The following is a 23,295-nucleotide window of genomic DNA, read 5'->3' on the forward strand; positions in this document are numbered from 1 at the left end:
GAATCAGAATATTTCATTATTTTTGTTTGTCAAGTCTAATGCATTTGAGGGTATCACTCAACCCTGTAGTTCACCCTTCTTTCAAGTCACACTCAACCCTGTAGCATACTTCAAATCAAGTTAGAACATAAATAACACCTAACTACAAAAGAAAAAGGAAAAGAACATGGGTTTCCTACCAAGAAGTGCCCGATTTAACGTCGCGGCACGACGCAAAATACTCTCAAATGAAGTAAATGACTGCCACCACGTGGCTATATTCAAACTTTCCCAAGTAGTGCTTCACCCCGTGACCATTGAATAGGAATATTTCATTATTTTTTTTCGTCAAGTCTAATGCACCAAAAGGTATCACACCAACAATTTCAAATGGACCACTCCACTTGTATTTTAGCTTCCCGGGAAACATTCTCAACCTTGAGTTAAACAACAATACAAGATCGCCCACCTTGAAATCTTTGTTCCAAATATATTTGTCATGAAGATATTTCATTTTTTCTTTGTACAAGGACGAACTCGCATATGCATGGTACCGGAACTCATCCAATTCATTCAAATGTGCAACCCTAAAGTTAGCGGCTACATCTCAATCAAGATTCAACTTTTTTAGAGCCCACATTGCCTTGTGCTCTAGTTCAACCGGAAGATGACAAGCTTTTTCAAGCACCAACCTGTATGGAGACATTTTGGTAGGTGTTTTGTAAGCCGTCCGATAAGCCCATAATGCATCATCAAGCTTCTTGGACCAATCCGTCCGATTAGCAGTCACCATTTTAGACAAGATACTCTTTATCTACCGGTTGGAGACTTTCACTTGCCCACTAGCTTGTGAGTGATAGGGAGTCGTGACTTTGTGAGTAGCACCATACTTGCTAAGTAAAGTGTCAAAAGCTTTGTTGTAGAAGTGTGACCCCCCATCACTTATGATTGCACGTGGAGTATCAAATCTTGTAAAAATATTCTTCTTCAAGAAGGCCACTACACTTCTCGCCTCATTGTTGGGTAAAGTGACGGCCTCAACCCATTTGGACACATAATCCACTGCGACTAAGATGTAGGTGTTTCCACAAGGACTCACAAAAGGGCTCATGAAGTCAATGCACCAAACAGCAAAAATATCAATCTACAAGATGGTTGTGAGAAGCATTTCATTTTTCTTTGAGATTCCACCGGCCCGTTGACATTCATCATATCTTTTCACCAACTCACTAGCATCCTTGTAAAGAGTATGCCAATAGAAACCACAACTAACCACTTTGGTTGTCGTTCTTGCTCTACTATAATGGCCACCATATGGCGAAGAATGACAAGCCCCAAGAATATCACCTTGCTCTTCTTCCGTATACACCTCCTAATCACCCCATCCGTACAAATTCAGAAAAGATATAGTTCATCCCAATAATAATCTTGACAATCGCTTTTGAGCTTCTTCCTTTGGCTTGAAGAGAACTCATCCGGAATGATTCCACACACAAGAAACTTTTCTAATTTCGCGAACCATGGCACCTCTTTCATTGAAATTGCTAAAAGTTTCTCATAGGGGAAAAAGTCATTGATTTCAAGGCCATCATGCGGCATCCCCTCCTCCTTCAAACAAGACAAGTGGTCTGCCGCTTCTTTTTTACTACCTTTTCTATCTTGGATGTCAATATCAAATTCTTGTAACAAGAGTACCCATCTCATCAACTGAGCTTTGGAGTCCTTTTTGCTCATAATATATCAAAACGTCGCATGGTTCGTGTGGACAACAACTTTTGCACCCATCAAGTACGGGCGAAACTTCTCAATTGCAAACACAATAGCAAGGAGATCTTTCTTTGTAACGGTGTAGTTGACTTGGACACTATTCATGATCTTACTAGCATAGTAGACCGGATGGAAAATTTTGTTGATATGTTGCCCCAAAGCAGTCCCAACCGCTATGTCACTTGCATCGCACATGAGTTTAAAAGGCACACTCCAATTTGGATTGGTGATGATGGGAGTAGTTGTAAACTTGAGCTTCAATAATTCAAAAGCTCTCATATAATCGTCATTGAAATTGAACTTGGTATCCTTCTCAAGGATCTTGCACAACGGGTTCACCACTTTAGAGAAATCTTTGATAAAGCGCCGGTAAAAAACTCGCATGGCCTAGGAAACTCCTCAAAACCCTTCACCGAAGTTGGGGGTGAAATCTTAGAAATCACCTCAATCTTTTCCTTGTCAACTTCAATTCCATTTCTTCAGATTTTATGGCCAAGGTCAATACCTTCCTCGACCATGAAATGACATTTCTCCCAATTGAGCACCAAGTTGGTTTCTTCACATCTAGCCAACACTTAGTCCAAATTTGCAAGACAATCATCAAAAGAATCCCCAACCACCAAGAAGTCATCCATGAAAACTTCAAGGTAGTTCTCCACCATGTCCATGAAAATAGCCCTCATATAGCGTTGAAACGTCGTCGGTGTGTTGTACAAACCAAATGGCATCCGCTTGAAAGTAAAAGTACCATAGGTACATGTAAAGGTTATTTTCTCTTGATCTTCCGAAGCAATGAGAATTTGTTTGTAGTCTGAGTACCCATCAAGAAAGCAATAGAAAGCACGATCGGCCAATCTATCAAGCATTTGATCTAATAAAGGAAGTGGAAAGTGATCGTTCCTTGTTACTTTGTTGAGCTTGCGATAATCCATACACACCCTCCAACCGGCCACTGTTCTAGAAGGAATCAATTCATTCTTATCATTGGTGACCACCATCATTCCCCCCTTCTTTGGGACACATTGAACCGGAGAAGTCTATGAACTATCGAAGATGGGGTAGACAACCCCGGCATCTAACCACTTGATAATCTCCTTCTTGATAACTTCTTGCATAGCCTCATTAAGTCTTCTTTAATGTTCAATAGATGGTTTAGAGCCATTCTCCAACTTGATCTTATGCATGCAAAAGGCGGGGCTTATACCCTGAATATCCGCCATGGTCCACCCAATAGCCTTCTTCCTCTTTTGTAACACTGCCAATGTGGAATCTACATGTACGTTAGTCAAACAAAAGGAAAGAATAACCAGTAATGTAGAACGAGAGCTAAGAAATTCATACCGAAGGTGTGGAGGCATTGGCTTCAACTCTAAGGTAGATGGATCTTCAATATAAGTATTTGTAGGAGGAGTCTTCCTATTTAAAAGATCTAAAGACAATTTTCGGGGTGCATAGTTGTACGACCCCATTCTTTGCAAAGAGTTCACACATTCCATGAAACCATTCACCTCGTCATCATCAAAGTTGAGCAAGACAACCTCCAACATATTACCAACATTGATAGTAGCACTTATATCATCAACAATGACATCAGTCACTAAATCTACAAAAGAACACACCTCATTACTATTTGGTTGCCGCATGGAATTACACATATGGAATACCACTTTTCATCACCAACCTGGAAAATGAGTTCTCCGGCTTCAACATCACAAAGAGCCTTACCCGTAGCAAGGAAAAGTCCAAAGAATAATTGGCACTTCATAATCAACTTCACAATTTAGAATGACAAAATTCATCGGAAAAATGAATTTATCAACCCAGACAAAAACATTGTCAATCACACCCAACAACCTTTTCATGGTACGATCGGCCATTTGCAATCTCATAGAAGTGGGTCTTGGTTTCCCAATCCCCAAAGTCTTGAAAACCGAATAGGGCATCAAATTTATGCTTGCCCTAAGATCACACAGAGCTTTAGCAAACTCGGCACTTTCAATTGCACAAGGAATCATGAAAGCACCGAGATCCTCCAACTTAGGAGCCATTGAATAAATAATCGTACTTACTTGATGAATGACTTTAATAGTCTCAAAATTCATTGACTGCTTCTTTATCACAATATCTTTCATAAACTTTGCAAAACCTGGCATTTGTTCCAAAGCTTCTACCAATGGCATATTGATTGAAAGACTCTTCATCATTTGAATGAATTTCTTGAATTGACTCCCGGCATTTAGCTTGGCAAGACATTGAGGGTATGGAGGTGGAGGCTTAGTCAATGATGCCTTTGCCTTTTGCACTACTGGCTCTGGTATGTCAATGTGTGTTCCCTAGACGGGTTCACCTCCTCTTTAGTCTCTTCCGCACTATCATTAATATAAATCCGAACTTCCTCATTTGGTTGCATAACATTGTCCGGGATCTCTTCTTCTTGCATTACTTGGTCATCATCAACAATTTGCCTTCCACTTGAGGTGGGTGCATTCCCGCCACTTCCACTTCTTGTGATACCCGCCATAGCATGACCCGTATTGTTACCACCCTTTGGGTTTACCACCGTATCACTTGGTAGTGCAACCTTAGGATGAGAATTTAGAGCTTGAGAGATTTCCCCTATTTGAACTTCTAGGTTGCAGATTGATGTGTTATGTGAGGCAAGTTGGGCATCCGAATCGGCATTCTTTTCCATCATTGTTTTGAACATATTCTCAATACGTCCTATCTCATTGTTTGAAGAACTTAAACCATGGTAAAGATAAGGAGGTGGGTTGCTCGGTTATTGATACATTGGGGGCCTTTAAAAACCCGACCTCTGGTTGCCTTGATTGTTACCCTAACCACCTTGGTTGTTGCCTTCCCAATTTCCTTGGTTGTTTCCACTCCAATTTTCTTGATTATTTTTGTAATGCCAATTCCCTTGATTGTTAGAATTCCAATTGCCATGATTGTTTTGTGGTCTCCATTGTTGTTGGTTTAGTCCTTGGAAGTTGTTTCTTTGCCCTTGAAAATTGTTCATATATTGTACTTTCTCCTCTTGCTCATTATAAGAATCATCTTGATCAAAACTGCCATCATCTTGCACATAGTTCTCCACTCGAGTTTGCACCTATGGACCCTTAGTCCCCTTCTTTGTTCACCAAAACATTCACTCCCTCCATAGCATGAACTTGATTAGGGGCTTGCACTTGATTTAGTTGAGCCTTTGCTAGTTGAGTCATAGTAGTGGTCAATTCGGCAATGGCTTGCCCATGTTCTTGAAATTCTTTATGGAGGTGGATCATATTCGGATCACCTTGTGGGACATTGTCCCGGGATTGCCAGGACGACGACGTTTTCGCCATCTCATCTAAGATTTCACACGCCTCCGCATAAGGCGTAGTCATAAAGTTCCCATCGGCTAGTTGATTCACTACACATTGGTTGGTTGTGTTAATCCCATGATAAAATGTTTGTTGCAACATGTTTTCCATCATATTATTGTTGGGACATTCCTTAACCATTGTTCTATAGCGCTCCCATATTTTGTGTAGTGGTTCATTCGGCTTATTTGAATTCATAGATTTCATCTTGAAGTGTAGCCATGTGTCAGGGAGAGAAAAACTTAGCAATGAACTTGGCCGCCAACTCATCGCAAGTGTTAATCGTTCCAACCAATCTAAAGCTTGCCCCCGTAGAGAGAAGGGAAAAATCCTTAGCCACAATGCATCCTCAAAAACATTAGTTTGCTTGCTCCCCCAACATGTATCCACAAAGCCTTTCAAATGTTTGTAAGCATTTTAAGTTGGAGCACCGGTAAAGAAACTTCGTTGCTCAAGCAAAGTGAGCATCACATTGGTGATTTGAAGGTTTTCTACGCTAATACGGGGAGGGACTATTGCACTAGCATAACTTTCATTGGGAAATATGCGGTGTGGATCTGCTTGTGGTAGGTGTGGTGGAGGTGGGGGTGGAACGGGCACATTATCTTGCGGTCCCCGGCCTCTTCGTTGTGGCACTTGAGGTACCTCATTGAGTTGTTCCTCCTTGTCGTCCAAGTCCCCCAAAGGCATATTTTCGAGCTTGTTGTTTTCCATGATTGTACCTAAGATTTCTGAAACACGTTAGTAACATGGAAGGGAAAGAAGACATTCGAAAAGCACATTAAAATATATAGCTAACACCGTTGTAGCTCCCCGGCAACGATGCCAAAAACTGATCCACTCCCAATCCTCACTCAACAATGAGTGGAAGAGGTCGTTGGAAGAATAGTACCCAACTATGAGTCGGGGTCGATTTCCTTAAGGAGCTAACAATGGGTGTTAGAATGTATACTTGATGCGTGAAGACAAAATAACTTAAATACACTTCAATCACGTTGGTTTTGCAAATTACTTCAATAAACTACATTATCAATGCTCAATTAGAGAAATAAAACTAGAGATTGACTAATTATTTTTTGTTGTTTTCAAATAGGTAAAAAGCCTAGGGATGTAACCTTCGCCTAGGTGTTCGCCTAATGGGTTACTTATGTTAGCACTTATTTTATTGATTGGGGTGTATTATAGCTCTCAACTCTAAGTTACCCACTCAATACCTCTCAGTCATAGATTGATTTTCTCCAATTTGGCTTTCTCAAGCCCAAATGGATATCAAGCTAAATAGTTATATGAGCTCAAGTCGGGTTTCCCTATCTCTAGTTCAAACCCTTTAATTAGGCTAGTCAAATCCTTAACTAGCCCAATTTCTTGTTAGTTAAGTTTTCCTAGACTAAGTCCCTCTTTCTCGAGTAAAGACTAAGTCAAAAATGCATGAATCAATATTTACAACCATTAATTCTATATTTAAAGCATGAACAAGGCTAAATAACAAACACTCAATCATAAAAAAGCATTAAATTAAATAGCCATAAGGTTTATACACTAGGGTTGGGTCACAACCCTAGTAAATATCTAGCTACTCATAGTAGAAAATGAAGAAAACAAAGAACAAATACTAATTAAATCCATAATATAAAATTAAAATGATAAACTATGATGTTTTTGTCCCAAAATGATCACACATTACCCAAAATGATAAACTACAACAGCTACAGCTAAGAAAACGTCAAAACTTGAACTAAAAAGTGATTCCCTTCTATTTATAATGGCCTAAAATTCGCTGACAAAAATACCCTTCGGGAGGTTCTGCGGCCGCACAATTCCATGTGCGGTCCGCACATTGCTTGAGTCAGGGATAAATTCTGCAGCCGCACAATCTGATCTGCGGCTGCACTTCAGCTTCTGCGGTTGCACAATTTATGTGTGGTCCGCACTTCGGGCAAGGTTTCAATCTTGGTCATTTTTCACATTCTCTGAACTTTTTGAATTCTTGTTAGTGCGACCATGTTCTACGGCCGCACATATTATGTGCAGTCCGCACTTCTGCGGACATCAGGAGAAATTACACTCCCCATCTTGGCCAGCGGCATGACACTAGAGACGACATTCCACATCATGGACCAGGCCACCGCGTACAATGCCATAGTGGGATGACTGTGGATACATCCCATGAGAGCCATCCCCTCCAGCCTATACCAAGTAATTAAATTCCCAACACCATGTGGAATATTCAACATATGCGGAGAACAATGTACGTCCCGGGAGTGCTACCGCATTGCCTTAGACACCACGACAACCCAACAGAAAAAGGACAAGGAAAAAGAGGCATAGCAATCAACAGGGTTGAGGTCGACGCAAGAAGAGACCAGGGACGTCATCGTGGATCCTGATATGGTCGAGGCTGCGGATTCGACCATAGAAGACCTCGACCCAGTTCAATTGGACCTCAATGACTGTAGCAAAAAGGCATACATCGGCTACAAACTCCAGGAACCAGGTACATTCAGTCAATTCTTAATAACCAATGCAGATTTGATTGCCTTCAACCATGCAGACATGTGAGGCATCCCCAGGGAGGTCGCCACACACAAATTAATCGTCGACCCATTCTAACCCCCAGTAAGGCAGGTCAAGCATAAATTCAACCCCGCAACAATGTCGTCCGCGAGGAGGTGGAGAAACTATTAGAAAATGGCTCTATCAGGGGGTCGAAGTACCCCAAGTGGATCACCAACATGGTGATGGTCAAAAAGAAAAATGGTAAATGGCGGATATGCGTGAATTTCACAGACTTGAACAAAGCATGTCCGAAGGATTCGTTCCTGTTACCGCACATCGACCAACTCATCCACGCAATGGCCGGGCACGAGTTATTGAGTTTCTTGGACGCGTACTCAAGCTATAACCAAATACTTATGGAGGAAAAAACCATGTTCATCACCCACCAAGGAACGTATTGTTATAGGGTCATGTCGTTTGGGCTGAAGAACGCGGGGGCTACATATCAAAGATTGGTCACGAAGATGTTAAAAGACCAGCTCGGCAAGACTATAGAAGTATATATAGATGATATGTTGGTCAAGTCCGCAAAGGTATAGGGTCATATCGATCATTTGAAGGAAGCTTTCGACATACTAAGACGGTACGGAATGAAACTAAACCCGGAGAAATGCGCGTTTGGCATACCTTCCAGAAAGTTCTTGGGTTTTTTGGTGTCACAACGGGGGATTGAGGTCAACCCAGACCAAATCAAAGCTATCAAGGGGATACCGAAACTCTTGACTACCAAGAAGCAAGTCCAAAGGTTGACTGCTCTAATCGCCACCCTATCGAGATTCATCTCGCTGATATATGTCATAAATTTTTTGGAATGCTCAAAAAGGACAACGGTCTCGAATGGACCCCCTAGTGTGTCCAATCTTTGCAAGAACTAAAGGCGTACCTATCATCACCACCTCTGATTTCAAAGCCCGAACCTGGGGAACACCTCCTCGTCTATCTAGCCATATCTGGAATAGCGGTAATTGCAGTCCTGATCCGCGAAAACAAAGGTATGCAATCTCCCATCTATTGTATTACCAAAACACTCGTCGACACCGAGACGAGTTACCTGCACCTCGAAAACCTGGCTCTGGCATTGGTCGTAGCTTGACGAAAGCTTAGACCCTATTTCTAGTGCCACACTATGTTGGTCATTACAACTTTTTCCCTGAGGAGCATTTTGCGTAAACCCGAGATATCGGGGAGGCTGGCCAAGTGGGCCATCGAGCTAAGCGAGCACGATATCACATACCAGCCACGAACAACAATAAAGTCACAGGTGCTCGTCGACTTTATCACAGACTTCAGTGCAAAGATAATGCCTGAAGACAAAAAGGAAGTCGTCCAAGCTTCCATCCAAACACAAGACCTCTGGGTCCTATACACCGATGGCGCATCCAACGCATCAGGATCCGGACTGGGACTTGTACTCGAGGTCCCCACGGGCGAAGTAATTCGCCAGTCCAAAAGGTGCCCAGATATGACTAATAACGAGACCGAATATGAGGTTGTAATTGCAGGGTTGATGCTAGCACTCAAGTATGGGGCGAAGCGGATGAAACTCCGTTGTGATTCCCAGCTTGTAGTCAACCAAGTCACAGGAACTTTCCAAATTAAGGAACAAAGGTTGCAAATATATCAGACAGAGATCTATAAGCTACTGCCTGAGTTCGACGAATGTCAGCTCGAACAGATCCCACGTGCACAGAATGCTGAAGCGGATGGCCTCGCCAAACTGTTTGCAGCTACCAAAAGCATCACGACCGGGGATAAAAGTGTAGTCCACCTCCTCAACTCATCACTAGACCAAATCGAGGTAAAGAACTGTAAGTTTAACTTGGGATTGACGCAATTGTATTATTGCCTATTTACAGAATAGCACACTCCCACACAACGAAAAAGAAGCCAAGAAACTAAGAATGCAAGCAGCCGGATACAGTCTCATCCATAGCGACCTTTACAAGGACTTACGGTGACCCTCTAGAAAAATGCTTGGGCCCAAACCAGACTCAACGTGTCCTCGAAGAAGTCCATGAAGTCCATTGCGGTGCTTACTCCGGCAATCGAGCACTCGTCAGATGACTCATACGGGCAGGATACTATTTGCCCACCATAAAAAAGGATGCCTCAGAATTCGTGAGGAAATGCGAACAATGCCAAAATTACGCCCCGATGATTCACCAAGTAGGCGAGCACCTCCACTCGGTCACCTCCTCATGGTCGTTTATCAAATGGGGAATGGACATCATGGGCCCCCTCCCAGCAGGGCGATGTACGATTCCTTTTGGTTTTAACTGACTATTTATCTAAATGGGTGAAAGCATGAGTGTTCGCCCAAATACGGGAACAAGAGGTAATCACCTTTATATGGAGAAACATCATATGTCGATTCGACCTACCCAAGGAGATTAGCTGTGACAACGGACCCCAGTTCACAAGAAAGAAAACTGCTAAATTCTTTGAGAAATGGCATATCAAGAGGATACACTCAACTCCATATCACCCAGCGAGTAACGGACAAGCAGAGTCTTCCAACAAATCCATACTAAACATCATGAAGAAAAAGCTCGAAGACGCCAAGGGACTGTGGCCGGAAATACTGCCAGAAGTATTATGGGAGTATCGAACAACTCTGAAGACGAGCACAAGAGAGACGCCCTACTCTTTGGTCTATGGGACCGAGGAAGTAATACCAGTAGAAGTCGGAGAACCCAGTCTAAGTACTCTCACGAAAGCGATACGAGTAATGATGAGAGTAGAAGGCAGGAACTCGACGAAATCGAAGAACAAAGAGATATGGCATACATAAGAATGGTCGCCCAAAAACAGCAAGTAGAACTCTATTACAACAAGAAATCAAAGGTTTGGCCGCTTAAAGTCAGGAACTACGTGCTCAAAGCCAAAACTCAAGCGAGCAAAGACCCATGGAAAGGCAAGCTGGGAACAAACTGGGACAGTCCGTACAAAATCACAGTCAAAGCAAACAAGGGTTCATTCCAATTAGAAACAATGGAAGGAAAGCAATTACCAAACAATTGGAACATCAGCCACCTCAAATACTTCAACTTCTAAGAGAAAGAGTGTCCCCCAAGTCGTACTTTTTTTCCCTCACTTGAGTTTTTTCCCATTTGGGTTTTCTCAAGGAGGTTTTTAACGAGGCGACAAATGGAACACATCGAGTCGAAATACGCAAGGGATGGAGGGATTTTACTCTTTCATTGCATGACTCCTCGATACTCTCAAAGTCGAACAATGAAAGGACTATGTAGACTGGGACAGGGATGCCAGTCAACACCTAAAATCTGCAACTCTCTCCAAGTATGTAACCAAAGCAACAACGTTAAAGTAATAAGAATCTTACATTTATCAGGACACCATTTTTTGAGTTAAGGTTATGTTCGACCACGCTCGAACAACGCCTATCGGCCCTTGGCCACGATTTAATAAAAGATTATGTTACCACGCTCAAACAACACCCATCAGCCCTCGGCCATGATTTAATAAAAGGTTATGTTCGACCACGCTCAAATAACACCTATCGTCCCTCGACAATGATTTAACAAAAAGTTATATCCGACCACACTCAAATAACACATATCGGCCCTCGGCTATGATTTAACAAAAGGTTATGTTCGACCACGCTCGAACAACACCTATCAGCCCTCGGCCACGATTTAATAAAAGGCTATGTTCGACCACGCTCGAACAATACCTATCGGCCCTCGGCCACGACTACAAAAAGGTTATGTTCGACCCCACTCGAACAACACCTATCGGCCCTCGGCCACGATTATGAAAAGGTTATGTTTAATTCCGCTTGAATAACGCCTATCGACCCCCGTCCACGACTAAGACAAGGTCACATTCAACCCCGCTCGAATAATACCTACCGGCCCTCGAACGAGATTAATAAAAGGATAAGTTCGAACAACACCCATCGGCCCTCAGTCGAGATTAATAAAAGATAAGTTCGACCAAGTACGAACAACACCTACCGGCCCTCGGCCACGATTTAAGGAAGTAAAGATTCGACCAAGTTTGAATAACGCATATTAATCCTCGGCCTCATTCCGATAAACTTTGATATATACAAGGACAACAAAAAAAACATAAAGGAGAAAAACAGCAAAATACAGAAACAAACCACAGCAAATAAGAAAGGTGCAAATAAAAGCAAAAGCCAACTCTGATATTATAAACAAAGGTTTCTTACAAAGGCTCGTAAAGACGCCAGGAAAAATACACAAAAACTTCAGAAAAAGCAAAAAAGAACTATTGTTGATCACTACCTTCACGGCCCGCAACACCCTCAAAGGTCTAACCCTCAGTGCCCTATCCAGTTTTCTCCCGAAAGGTATATGGAATTATACCAGGCCTTGTCCTCAAGGCGATGTATAGCATCCTCATTGCCCTCATCTTCCTCACCAAGAAGAGGAGTAGTCGGATCATAGCCACAAGCAATCCGAGCCTTGCGAGCCTTGACACAAGCATCATCGAAGTCTACGGCAGAAATGGAGCCTGCTACATGCAACTCACGAAGCACATCCAATCGGACTTCGGCATGAATCCACTCTTCGTACAACTCACAAGGAATGTTGGGGAAGCCAGAAACCACAAATGAAGAAGGTCATTCAAGTAGTTTGGCCTTCTCGGCCTCCAGAGCAGCAACCCAATCATAAAGGTCAGAGTTCTCTTCCTCCAACTCCCCAATCCTTTCATCAACCCGCTCTTCTTTAAGCCTTGCCATCGAAAAGTCATTTTCTCGCTCAAAACGAAGAGTTTGGATCGCCACTTCAAGGGACTCCGCCCTCCTCATAGCTTCTGATCGAGCAGACTCCGCCTTCTCTAACTCCTCTTGCTTCTCGGCGACCTCTCCACTAAGAGCCTCCGCCCTAAACTAACATTCTTCGAGTTGGCCTTGCAGCAGGACCACTTGGGCTTGGAGATCACTGCATTTGGCTTCTACGCCCCTGCTAAGCTTGAGTTCCTCCTCTTTGCCCATCAATGTCTCTTCCAAGACGCTGCATTTCTCCACGACCCGCATTAACTCCTCGTCCCGCTCCTTAAAATCCTCCCCCAGCTGGTGCACATCGTCGCTCTCGTGGAGCCGACACTGGAGCTCCTGATACTTTTCAAGACATTTAAAGTACTTTTCTTTCAACTTCACGTAAATATCTTTACATTTCTTCTCCCGGCGAGCACTCTCGATCTCCAAAATAATCGTCTGCAAAACGAAGAAAAGAAATTAGAGCTTACGAAAGAAAGCAAAACATAAAGAAAAGAACGAACGATAGTTGTACTTAATCGGAGAGCAAGGCCACCAATGTTATTAGACAAAGTGTTGTCATTTATCATCTCGAGGGTCGTACCCTTAATTTTAGAACAAAGAGGACCAAGGGCAGGGATAATTCCCTCGGTGTTTACAAGTAGGTTACGATCTATCCGGATCGCAATAGTCCTTGAACCCCCTTCCAACCTCACTTCAAGTTGAGTGAGTCCCTCATCGATCATCCTCAACTCGTCCATGTCCATGTCGGAGTCAGATCCAACGTCCTCCTCAGCGGTGGCCATCCTTCTATCATCAGTCGAAGAAGGGACATCCGCCACGACCCCGGAAGATGAGTCCTCCTCGCACCTCTAAAGTGCAAGGTCGTCATTATGCACCACGCCCTCGACCGTGTCCCCCAAAAGACGCATGCTCGTTTCCTCCAAGTGAGGGGCCTCGGGACTTGCCTCAGGGCTCTCTCCAATATGCATTGTGGTCGTTTCTCGAAAGACAAAGCCACAATCTCCCACATCAACAGTTGCCGGCCTCTCTCCCCCCTATCCACGGCTCTCCTCTTATGAGGCATTAGGCCACCTTCATCGGGAGAGATGTCGTCCTCATCAACAAGTGAAAAGAGTCAAGGAGCAGATGTTGCAGATAGAATGCAGACAGGCTCTCTAACTATGGCAGCTGAGCTTGAGACAGGTACCGAAGACATAGTAGTCGCAACGGAAGTAGAAGCCGAAGATGCAACAACCGTCCTTCGGAAAGAGGGCACTGGTGACCGGCTCCTCCAAGAAGATCCCCTGCCTGAGAAAAAGACAACATCAAGTTAACAAAATGAATCCATACAAAATAGGAAATGGAGCGGCCACGATCAAAGAAAAGAAATTACCAGCCGAAGGGAGAGCAGGCTTGAATTTCTTGAAAAAACATGGCCAATCATGGATCCCTACGATATGAGGGAGGAGTCACTCGATCCAGTCAGAGATATGAACGGCCAGAGGAGGAGGCTGGTCGTTGTCTACGAAAGAGAAAAGTAAAAACATCAAAATTCAAAACAAAAAACGAACGTAGAAAGAAACAGGGCACTTACGAGTGTAGTTCCAAGCTTCAGGGAAGCCATTGACGTTAGCCACGACGTCCTTGGTCCTGACAAAGAAGAAGTTAAGCCAGAACTGACGATTGGCTTTGTCGTCCATCTTCACCACCAAACATTTGCCTACTTGATGGTGAAGGTTCAAGATCGCCCCCTATAAAAGCCAGGGGCGAATAGATGTATCAAGTGTCATAGTATCAGCTTGACCCCGGCCAGCTTGGCGAATTTGGTCGGCATCATAATCACCTTGTAGACATACGATGCAATCTAAGCCGCGCAGACTCCGTAATGGCGACAAAATTCCTCCACTAGCGGGAGGAGGGGGAAAGATTAGCCGATGAGGAAGGGGTATACATAAAGAGAGTAGTATCCAGGACGATCAACATGTACTATGTCTCCCTCAGCCGGGATCAGCTCAACATGGTTTGGAAGGCCGAATGTGACATTAAGTTCCGCCAATTCCTTAGGCGTCATCATTGATTTAAAGACTCCAAACACGGCATCTGCTGCTTTGGTAAGGTCGGACCTGGATTCGGGATTACGCTGGATTATTTCCTCCACCGACGGGAAAGTTTCATCCTCAACAATGGCGGAAACACTCTCCCCATGGGAGGGGAACACCACTGCCAAGGGTGCAACACGACTTCCCTCACCAGCATCGGAAGATACGTTAGACATGATTCAACGTAGTGGAGGAGAGTAACAAGCGAGAGGGAATGAAGAACAATATAGGTCAATGAAACAGAAAAAAGAAATTCGGAGAAGGAGAGAGCAAGAGAAAGGTATGGAGCTTCGAAACGTTAGAGGGTTTAAACTCCAAAATCAGGTTCAGGGATCTCTATTTATAAAACTCATGGCACAAAAACCAAAAACGGCTCATCATGATTGGCACCAGAGCCGAAGCGGCACGATAATCGAAGGTCATGCGCGAAACGAAGCGACGCATCGGGAATATGCGTCATAATGACGCATGACATCATGACGTCATCCTAACCTATGGAGAACATAACTCCAGCAAATTACCCGGGGAATTCGAAGCATTTGAAATGTGCGGCCCACGGAGGACAACGTCGTATGCTCGCCGCAACAACCAAAACCCGTGTAGTCTGCTTGATTAGCTCGACCACCAACAATATGATCGGCTCATCAAACCCACCCGTGAAGTCGGCCTCAATAAGCGAGGGACTAACTGTATGGGTCAAATCTATATCTAGAATACTTAAGTTAGGAGCATTAGCAAAACATTCTCAAGCCGCCACATGTCGAAGTGGTTTAATGAAAAATGAAGGTCACGGTCGAAGAGCCAGCAAGGACTGAGGTCGAGGAGTCATCAAGGATCGAGGCCGAGGTCAAATACCCTTGATAGAGTTATAACGGCTAGTTTCAAGATAGGACATTAAAGAGAATATTCTAGCAGATATTCTCTGCACTTGTACTATCAAGGTTCTAAGAACGTGTTCCCTATAAATAGAAAGAGACACCATGATAGAGGACATGAAATATTCATTTGTAAAATACACTTTGACTTTATTTAGAGAATTTGGTCTTATTACATACATACAAAAATAACCTTTTTATTAAGATTCTTATCCAAATTTCTTAATCGGATCCAAGAATAACTCGAATATTCAAAAACTAATTTTATCATTGTCAAAAAGAACATCCACTGATTTCATCCTTTCTCCGGTGGCCCATACGTTTTATTTACATAAATATTATTTATTGTTATTCATCACTATTTAATGCTATATTTCTTCTTTTTGGGTCCTTGAACATTGACATTATTGTGCACCATCATAACCTTTAGAATAGATATACGTGTTATTTATCACCATACCGAGAATTTTGTCTTTAGGATATTATTATTAACTAAGATTAACCCCTATTTGCATAAATTTAATTAGTTGAACCAAGATTTACATTTTTGGTCAAACAAATCTACTAAGACATTGTGCTTTCTCTAATTCCTTTTAGATTCTTTTTACTTCCCACTCACTCAAGAGGAATAACAATGTGTCCACTTACTCTTCACACGACTCAAACTTCCAACCTATTATAAAAGCAAACCTTAGTCATCACTTCATAAATGTTAAATTACGTTAATAAATTTGAACTAAGAGAGTATTAGATAAGTGGATAGTTAATTAGTATCATAAGCCCAATATAAACTTGAAAAGTAAGAGCCGCCCACCCAACTGCTTAAACTGAAAATAGTCGGTGAAGATATAATATATGCATAATTTATGTATTATATGTGTATAATTATATATAATAAATATATAGACTATGTATATGGTTAGAAAAAGTAAATAATGCATATGGCCGACTATTTCTCGTAAAGATCCCATAAACTAATGAGACGAGATTTATGACTAATTCATAATAGTAGGAAATGTGCTAGGGTTATTCCCTTAGAGATCCCAACATTAAATGGAAAATTAATAAACCTACCTCAGCCCAAGGAGGATTTAGACAACTCAAGGATTTCCAATGTAAATTTTGGCCAAGTAAGAATCAGAAGACAATTGTACCTTTTTGTTACTCCCTACAGTCCACTTAAGTGATTTTTTTGACTTTTTTTTATGGTGCACAATATTTGATTTTTTCAGATATCAAGAAGTAATTAACTTCTTTTTTTTCAAAGTTGCCCTTGGAGTAAAGAACCTAAGAGTATTTTGTTATATTTCCAATGAGCAAATTAAGTTTAATATGGTCAAGTTCATTGTTAATTAATACTAAAAGGAAACCCAAGGCTAGCAGAGTGGTGGAATTCTAAGAGATCACAGAGGAAATCTTGTGATAGCTTTCTCTAGCTTCTTTGGTTTTTGCTCAAACAATATGGCTGAAGCTAAAGCCATACTCATGGGCCTTAAATGGTGCCTGGACAAAGGTTACAAGGAGGTTATTATTGAATCCGACTCTCAAGTAATCATTAATGCAATCAATAACAGCAAATATCATTCGTGCTGGAGCAAATTTTTGAGCTTGTGTAGGAAGGCAACTTTCACTTTTCTCATTGTTACAGGGAGGCCAATTGTACAGCTGATATTCTTGCTAACTGGAGTTTACAAAGAAAAACATCTACTTTATTTATGGAGGCTAATATCTTACCGAAAAGAGTGAGAGCTACCCTGAAGATAGATAGCAATCAACTTACTAAGTTCAGAATTAAGCCTAAGAAGAACCACTTTGTGGTATAGCTTTTGAGAATGCTTCATAGTTTACTTTTCAGATTGTTGCTTATTAATCTTTCTGTATAAGGCCTGCTATTACTTTTCAGGAAGAACATCGGATGTGGATAAGCTTTCTCACAATTAATTTGCGAGCACAACTTCATAAATTCTAACTAACAAAACCAACTACAATAGAAAAAAAAAATCACCATGCTACCTACCTAAAATCTTTCTATCAACTCTTGTCCCAAAGGATATCTATCAAATGTACCTATATATACCAATTCTAACTACATTGGAGAAGAAGAGTCCAAGGATCCTGTATTCCCTTCAAGTTCTCCGGTTACCAAGCCTGTGAGTAGTAGAGGGTCCGATTCATCGATATTATTCACCTTCCTGTTTCCAGATGACAAAAGTACAGTTCAGTCAGTGACACCAGTAGTCGTGCACACAGTAAAATCAAGCACATAAAAGAAATCAAGTGAAATACAATTTCATGCTTCGTAACAAAAACTTCTGTTACGGGATGCTTCAAACCTACTTAAGGGAACAGTTACGCCGTATGGAAGCTGCAGGCTTCCACAGTGATTCAAATATTTAACTCATCCTCTCATCTTGTGAATTATTATTCACAAGAACAAGAACTGATTAGATCTTCAAATTAATTGAGTATAAAACCTCTAGCTCAAAGTCTGAATATTTAACTGGCAGATAGAGCTTGAGACAAGAAGGGGAGCCTTGGAGTAACTGGTAAAGTTGTTGCCATGTGACCAGGAAGTCACGGGTTCAAGCCGTGGGAACAGCCTCTTGCAGAAATGCAGGGTAAGGCTGCGTACTATAGACCCTTGTGGTCCGGCCCTTCCCCGAACCCCGCGCATAGCAGGAGCTTAGTGCACCGGGATGCCCTTTTATAGAGCTTGAGACAACCACTTAGGCCGAAAAGCAAAGAAGTTAAAGGATAGTTCTAGTGAGAGTTGCCTATGTATTAAAATACTAAATTAAGTGTAGTGCATTTATGAGAATGTACTAGATTTTTACACACTTTCATGTGTTTTTATAGTATGATAAGTATTTCCCAGTCAATGAGCTTTTTAATATGGATTTGGTAAGAAATCGCTGAACGTCAAGGAAATCAAAGTGCTAGAGATGAGGCAAAGATAATATATGAATACAAGAGAGAATATATTTGATCAGCAAGACAAACAGCTATACTAGAATATATTTTACTGATTGAAAGAAGCAAGTTTTTCAGTTCCATAATCAGAGAAAAGGGCAGAGCACCTACCCGCATGTCTTCTTATTGTGGCCCAGACCCTTACACTTGCTACACTGCATCTGACGTTTGACTATGTCAAAAGTGTCCACCTTTTTCATCTTTGGTCGGCCAGGTGGACGTTTTGTTGGTGGAGGAGTAACAACAATGGCCACATGGTCCATATCGGGTTCACCTTTTATTGGTTTTTCGAGATTAGGTATGGGGTTAATTGATTCGGCATATGTCACATGGTAAGTCTCAGTTGAGAAGTATCTGGAGCAATGATCATAGGGGCTCCTCCCTAGGCATTCAAAAACAGCAATAGCATGGCAACATGGCAACCCGTTAAGCTGCCACTCTCTGCAACTACAATCCCACTGATCAATATCAACTACTTCAACAGATTCACCGTGCACTTCAAATGTGCTCCCGTGTGAGGGTAACACTTGAAGCGACCTTGCTCGTGACGTTTCACTTTGAAGTTTTTGTTCCATCACAGGGGTCAATGGCGTAACCCACTGACTGGAATCAACACGCCTAGTATATATCAATTCCATTATTTTACCTCGTAATGCATCAACCATTTGAGTTATTGGCAGCTCGTTCACCTCCGCTACCCAATCATAAAAAAGCTGGCCGAAGTTGGATGTCAAGTGGCCATACCTTGCCCCTCCAAAAAATGCATTTGCCCAGTGTTCAGGCTCACTTCTAGTGACCCAATTGTAAACTTCGGGTGAGATAGCTTTCAAATTCTCAACACAGCGGTCGAAAGACTCAAGCTTTGAGGCACAAGCGGCAGCGTATAAATCTTGGATCATAAGGCGCCTGGCTTCATGTGAAAACTGCCCTTTTAAATCATTATTAAGTTTTTCAGCAAGATAACGCAGACAAAAGCCATGGTAACACTGCTCACCAAACACATTTTGCAATGACTCTCTTATACCTCTTTGGGAATCAGAAACAAAAGTTATCGGACAGGATGTTGGGACAGCAGATTTAAGCTCTGAAAGAAACCAATGCCAGTTGTCGCCAGTCTCTTCATCTACAACTGCAAAGGCTACTGGAAAAACGCCATCATTTCCATCTACACCTACGGCCGCCAAAAGTGTTCCTTGATACTTCGCATAGAGAAGAATGCTGTCCAGGAAAAGAAGAGGGCAGCAACCTTGTTGAAAACCAGATATTGAGGCATGAAATGCAATAAACAGACGATGGAAACTCGAGTCCTCCTTAGTAGCAATTGTAGCAACACTACCAGGATTAGTTTCTCTAATTTTCTCACAGAATAAGGGTAATTGACTGTATGCCTCTTTGAAAGAACCCTGAAGCTGCTCTCTTGCCTTTTCTTTTGCACGCCTTGCCTGAGAATAGTTCAATTGAATGCCATATTCACGCTCAATATCTTTTGCTATATCCTTGGGCTTGTAGTTCGGAGCAACCTTCAACTTTTCCTTTATTATACTACCCATCCATCCTCTCGTTGATCGGTACCCAGCTTTAACAGCAGCTCCATCACATGTATGCTTCGCATTCATTTTCTTAATGCATATTAGCTGAGTCGTAGGCAACCTTGACGCATATATGCACCAAGAACAACCTTCAGCCTTGCATTTAGCAGTTACCCTGCGACTATCATTTTTCTTATACCTATAAGTGAATCCATGGGCAATTGAGTATTTATGCAGAGCTTCACGAAATTCAGCAAAACTATTGAACCTTTGACCCACACCAGTTATTGTGTTCTCCCATTGTGTAGCTGCTCTGCGATGCCTCTCCGTGTTCTCCTCATTGTTGCCGGGATAGGAACACAGGAGAGTTGTGTCAACGGAAGCATTTGCACCAAGCAGATCATCACAATGGATCATATCCGCAGGGGTGGGAGGAGTAACCGCTGCCTCTGACGCAGTTGTCGACCTGCACAAGCAAGCAAGCCATTAACATTTTAAGAATCCAATAAGAGAAAGCATGCATTTCAAACTCATTCACATCTAAAAGAATCAGCGTAACAAAGCACTTGGAAAGTTTCTATTATGTAGTTCTTTTGGTGGTGGGTTCAACTGAATCCTCTTCGTCGCAAAATTATACACAAATAGAGTAAAAAATTTCCTTTTTGGTATATACTGTCAGACCTCTCTATAACAGTCATCCTTTATAACAACATTTCGCTATAACGGCCAAGTTTTTTTGGAACTGATTTTTCATGTTATCTTATATTATATATTCACTAAATAGCATTACACTATAAAAAGGGCAGCCCATTGCACAAGGCATCTCGCGTTCAGTTCACACAAGGTCCGGGAAAGGGTCGCACTCCAAAGAGTGTGATGTAGACAGTCTACCCTAATGCAAGCATTAGTGGCTGCTTTCACAAGTCGAACCCGTGACTTATAGGTCACACGGATACAACTTTGCAGTTGCTTCAAGGTCCCTTTAATAGCATTACACTATAGCAGCCAAAAAATGTAGGGGCAAACGATGATCATTATAAAGAGGTTTGACTGTATTTACATATGAATTGTTGAATACCTTGATAGTTAAGTGTATTCACTCATTGTGCAAGTTTGCATTTTTCTTGAATAACCGATGTTAAATTTTTTGGCTTTGCCACTGAGCACAACTATTACACCTCAATCCCAAACTAGTTGAGCCGATTATACCAATTCTCGACATACATTGCACTCCATTTAGACCTCTTTTGTCTACATCATATGAGTTTAAAAAAACAAATAAACTGAACTAAAACAGAAGAAAAGTACGTACCTACTAGCAGAGACATTGGGCACATTTCTCACAACAGCTTCATCATAAATTATAAAAATCTCAACTTGATCAGCATCCTTGAAGAAATTAATCATACGTTTGAGGTCCTTATCTTTAGATATAGTAATGAGAGTCTTCTTATTCCCAGGAAGAAAATATTTTATTGTCATTCCTTCAGTAGCAAACTGAAAGTTCTCTGCTACTTCTTTCTTAAAGTCAGCCAAAACTGTCTGGTCATCAACATCCAAAGCATAAGCCTCTCCACCTGTATATGTCAAAGTTCCATCCTCATTGTTTGTCACAAACTCTCCTCCAGATTGACATATTGCAATTATTTTCTTCGAAGCCATTAGGCCAGCATAAAATCCACAACCAATTCAAAAACTGCAAAAAAAAAAAAAAGAAGACGGTCATAATGATTCCTTTAGACCATCATTCTATAACATTGATTACTTACAATTTATTCTACATTACCAATTAATCTTATTATATAGAGTTACCTGCAATTAACTTTTATGCGACAAGATTATATGAATCATTTTTTCACCATCAGTGCAATAGAACATAAACTCAAAAAACAAGAGTTTAGTTACAATAACAACGTTTTGTATAAGCAATACGAATCATATGTAAGTTTAAATGGACCTTGAAAATCAACCTACATTCCAAATTCAAGGAAAAAGCTCAAATCTTTATCACATGCATAGTTAAACAATGAAAGTTTACAGCTAGCAACAAACTCAAATAATTCAAAAACAGCAAAAAATGAAAGAACAAAAAAGAAACAAGAGATCAATTACAACAACAAAGTTGGTATTGGCTAAATTAATCATATATAACAATAAGTTCAAAGGGACAACATGCATTCCCAATTCAAGAAAAAAGCTCAAATATTTACCACAGCCATAAGTAAACAATGAAAATTTAAAGCTAGCAACAAACTCAACTTATTCAGAAACTGCAAAAAAGGGAAGCAAAAAATCGAAAACAAGACTTTAATTACAACAAAAAAGTTGGTATTAGCTATATGAATCATCTGTATCAATAAGTTTAAATGGACCCTGAAAATCAAATCAATCTACATTGCCAATTCAAAAAAAAAAAAAATCAAAGCTTTATCCAAGGCATAATTAAACAATAAAAACTTAAAGCTAGCAACAAAAGAAGTCAATAAATATGGAACACCCATGAAAGTAAAAACACGTAAAAGCTTAAAATATGAGAGTGACACTTGTAAAGAAGAAGGGGGAAAAAACATGGGTTTGAAACAACCTCGTACAGGTCGAAATAGAATTGAAGAAAATTCATTGGTGGAGAATGTGCAAATAATCAAATCTTTGGGGCAATTGAGGAAAAGTGGATAATAGTACCTTTCTGATGATGTTGGAAGATGAGGCAATTTTTGCAGCAAAGTTTTGAAGAATAAGAAATTAGGGTAAAGTGGTAGATGAGAGAAAGAGGGAGGGCCGCGAAGAGAGAGATTCAACTTTGTGGCTCTGAATCGGATGTAGTTTTGTACTTGAGGGAGGCGAGCGTAATTAACCCTAATTGATTTAATGACTACTTTCGCCCTGTAACTTGCCCTAAAATGTCAAACTTTCCCCTCTCACGTAAACCGCCTTTGTCCTTCTAATTATTCTTTTTTCCTTTTTGCCTTTATACTTTTAATTACTTAAAAGACATTTTTATGTACAAATATTTATTTATTTATTTATTTTATCTAATATTCATCACTTTTTGAGGATGTGCGCTACAAATTGTGGAAGAACGCATAGAATTAGGAAGGAGGAAAAGGTTCAACATAGCTTCTTTACCTTTAGAGAAATAGAAATGTGTATTCCTAACTATGAAAATGAGAATAGTGAGCAAAAAAAGAATGAATAAGATAAAGTAAAACAAGCACAGGGAGATATCTTTCAATCTGAGAAGTGATCTTTTGTTACAGTGTCTGAGGTGTCCTATGCTTACAAGGATTCCCCTTTTATAGTAGAGGGATCCTACTTTATTTATAATAAAATAAAGCATATAGTGGAGGACCCGTGATAAATTGTCTCTTCCTCGATTCTTGCCAAGATTCCCTCACATAGTGGGATTGC

General features: G+C 41.2%; 2 protein-coding genes across 3 annotated transcripts; both read right to left on the minus strand.

Moving 5' to 3' along the window:
• Nucleotides 1-3,467: 3,467 nt before the first annotated feature.
• LOC138898217 (uncharacterized) lies at nt 3,468-3,926 on the minus strand. The gene has a single exon (XM_070184263.1). It carries the CDS (start codon nt 3,924-3,926, stop codon nt 3,468-3,470), a length of 459 nt encoding a protein of 152 aa, XP_070040364.1.
• Nucleotides 3,927-17,306: 13,380 nt separating this feature from the next.
• On the minus strand, nt 17,307-22,731 carry LOC104105377 (uncharacterized). Of its 2 annotated transcripts, none has more exons than XM_009613661.4 (4): nt 22,570-22,731; nt 21,200-21,583; nt 18,470-20,353; nt 17,307-17,580 (listed from the first exon to the last, which is right to left on the minus strand). In XM_009613661.4, exons 2-4 carry the CDS (start codon nt 21,547-21,549, stop codon nt 17,475-17,477), a joined length of 2,340 nt encoding a protein of 779 aa, XP_009611956.1. In that variant the 5' UTR covers nt 21,550-21,583; nt 22,570-22,731; the 3' UTR covers nt 17,307-17,474. The 2 variants fall into 2 exon arrangements, with proteins under 2 accessions (XP_009611956.1, XP_033514358.1); XM_033658467.2 differs by having other exon boundaries at nt 22,472-22,572.
• Nucleotides 22,732-23,295: the final 564 nt, after the last annotated feature.

Source organism: Nicotiana tomentosiformis, chromosome 8 (genome assembly GCF_000390325.3).
Source record: "Nicotiana tomentosiformis chromosome 8, ASM39032v3, whole genome shotgun sequence".
NCBI lineage: Eukaryota > Viridiplantae > Streptophyta > Magnoliopsida > Solanales > Solanaceae > Nicotiana > Nicotiana tomentosiformis.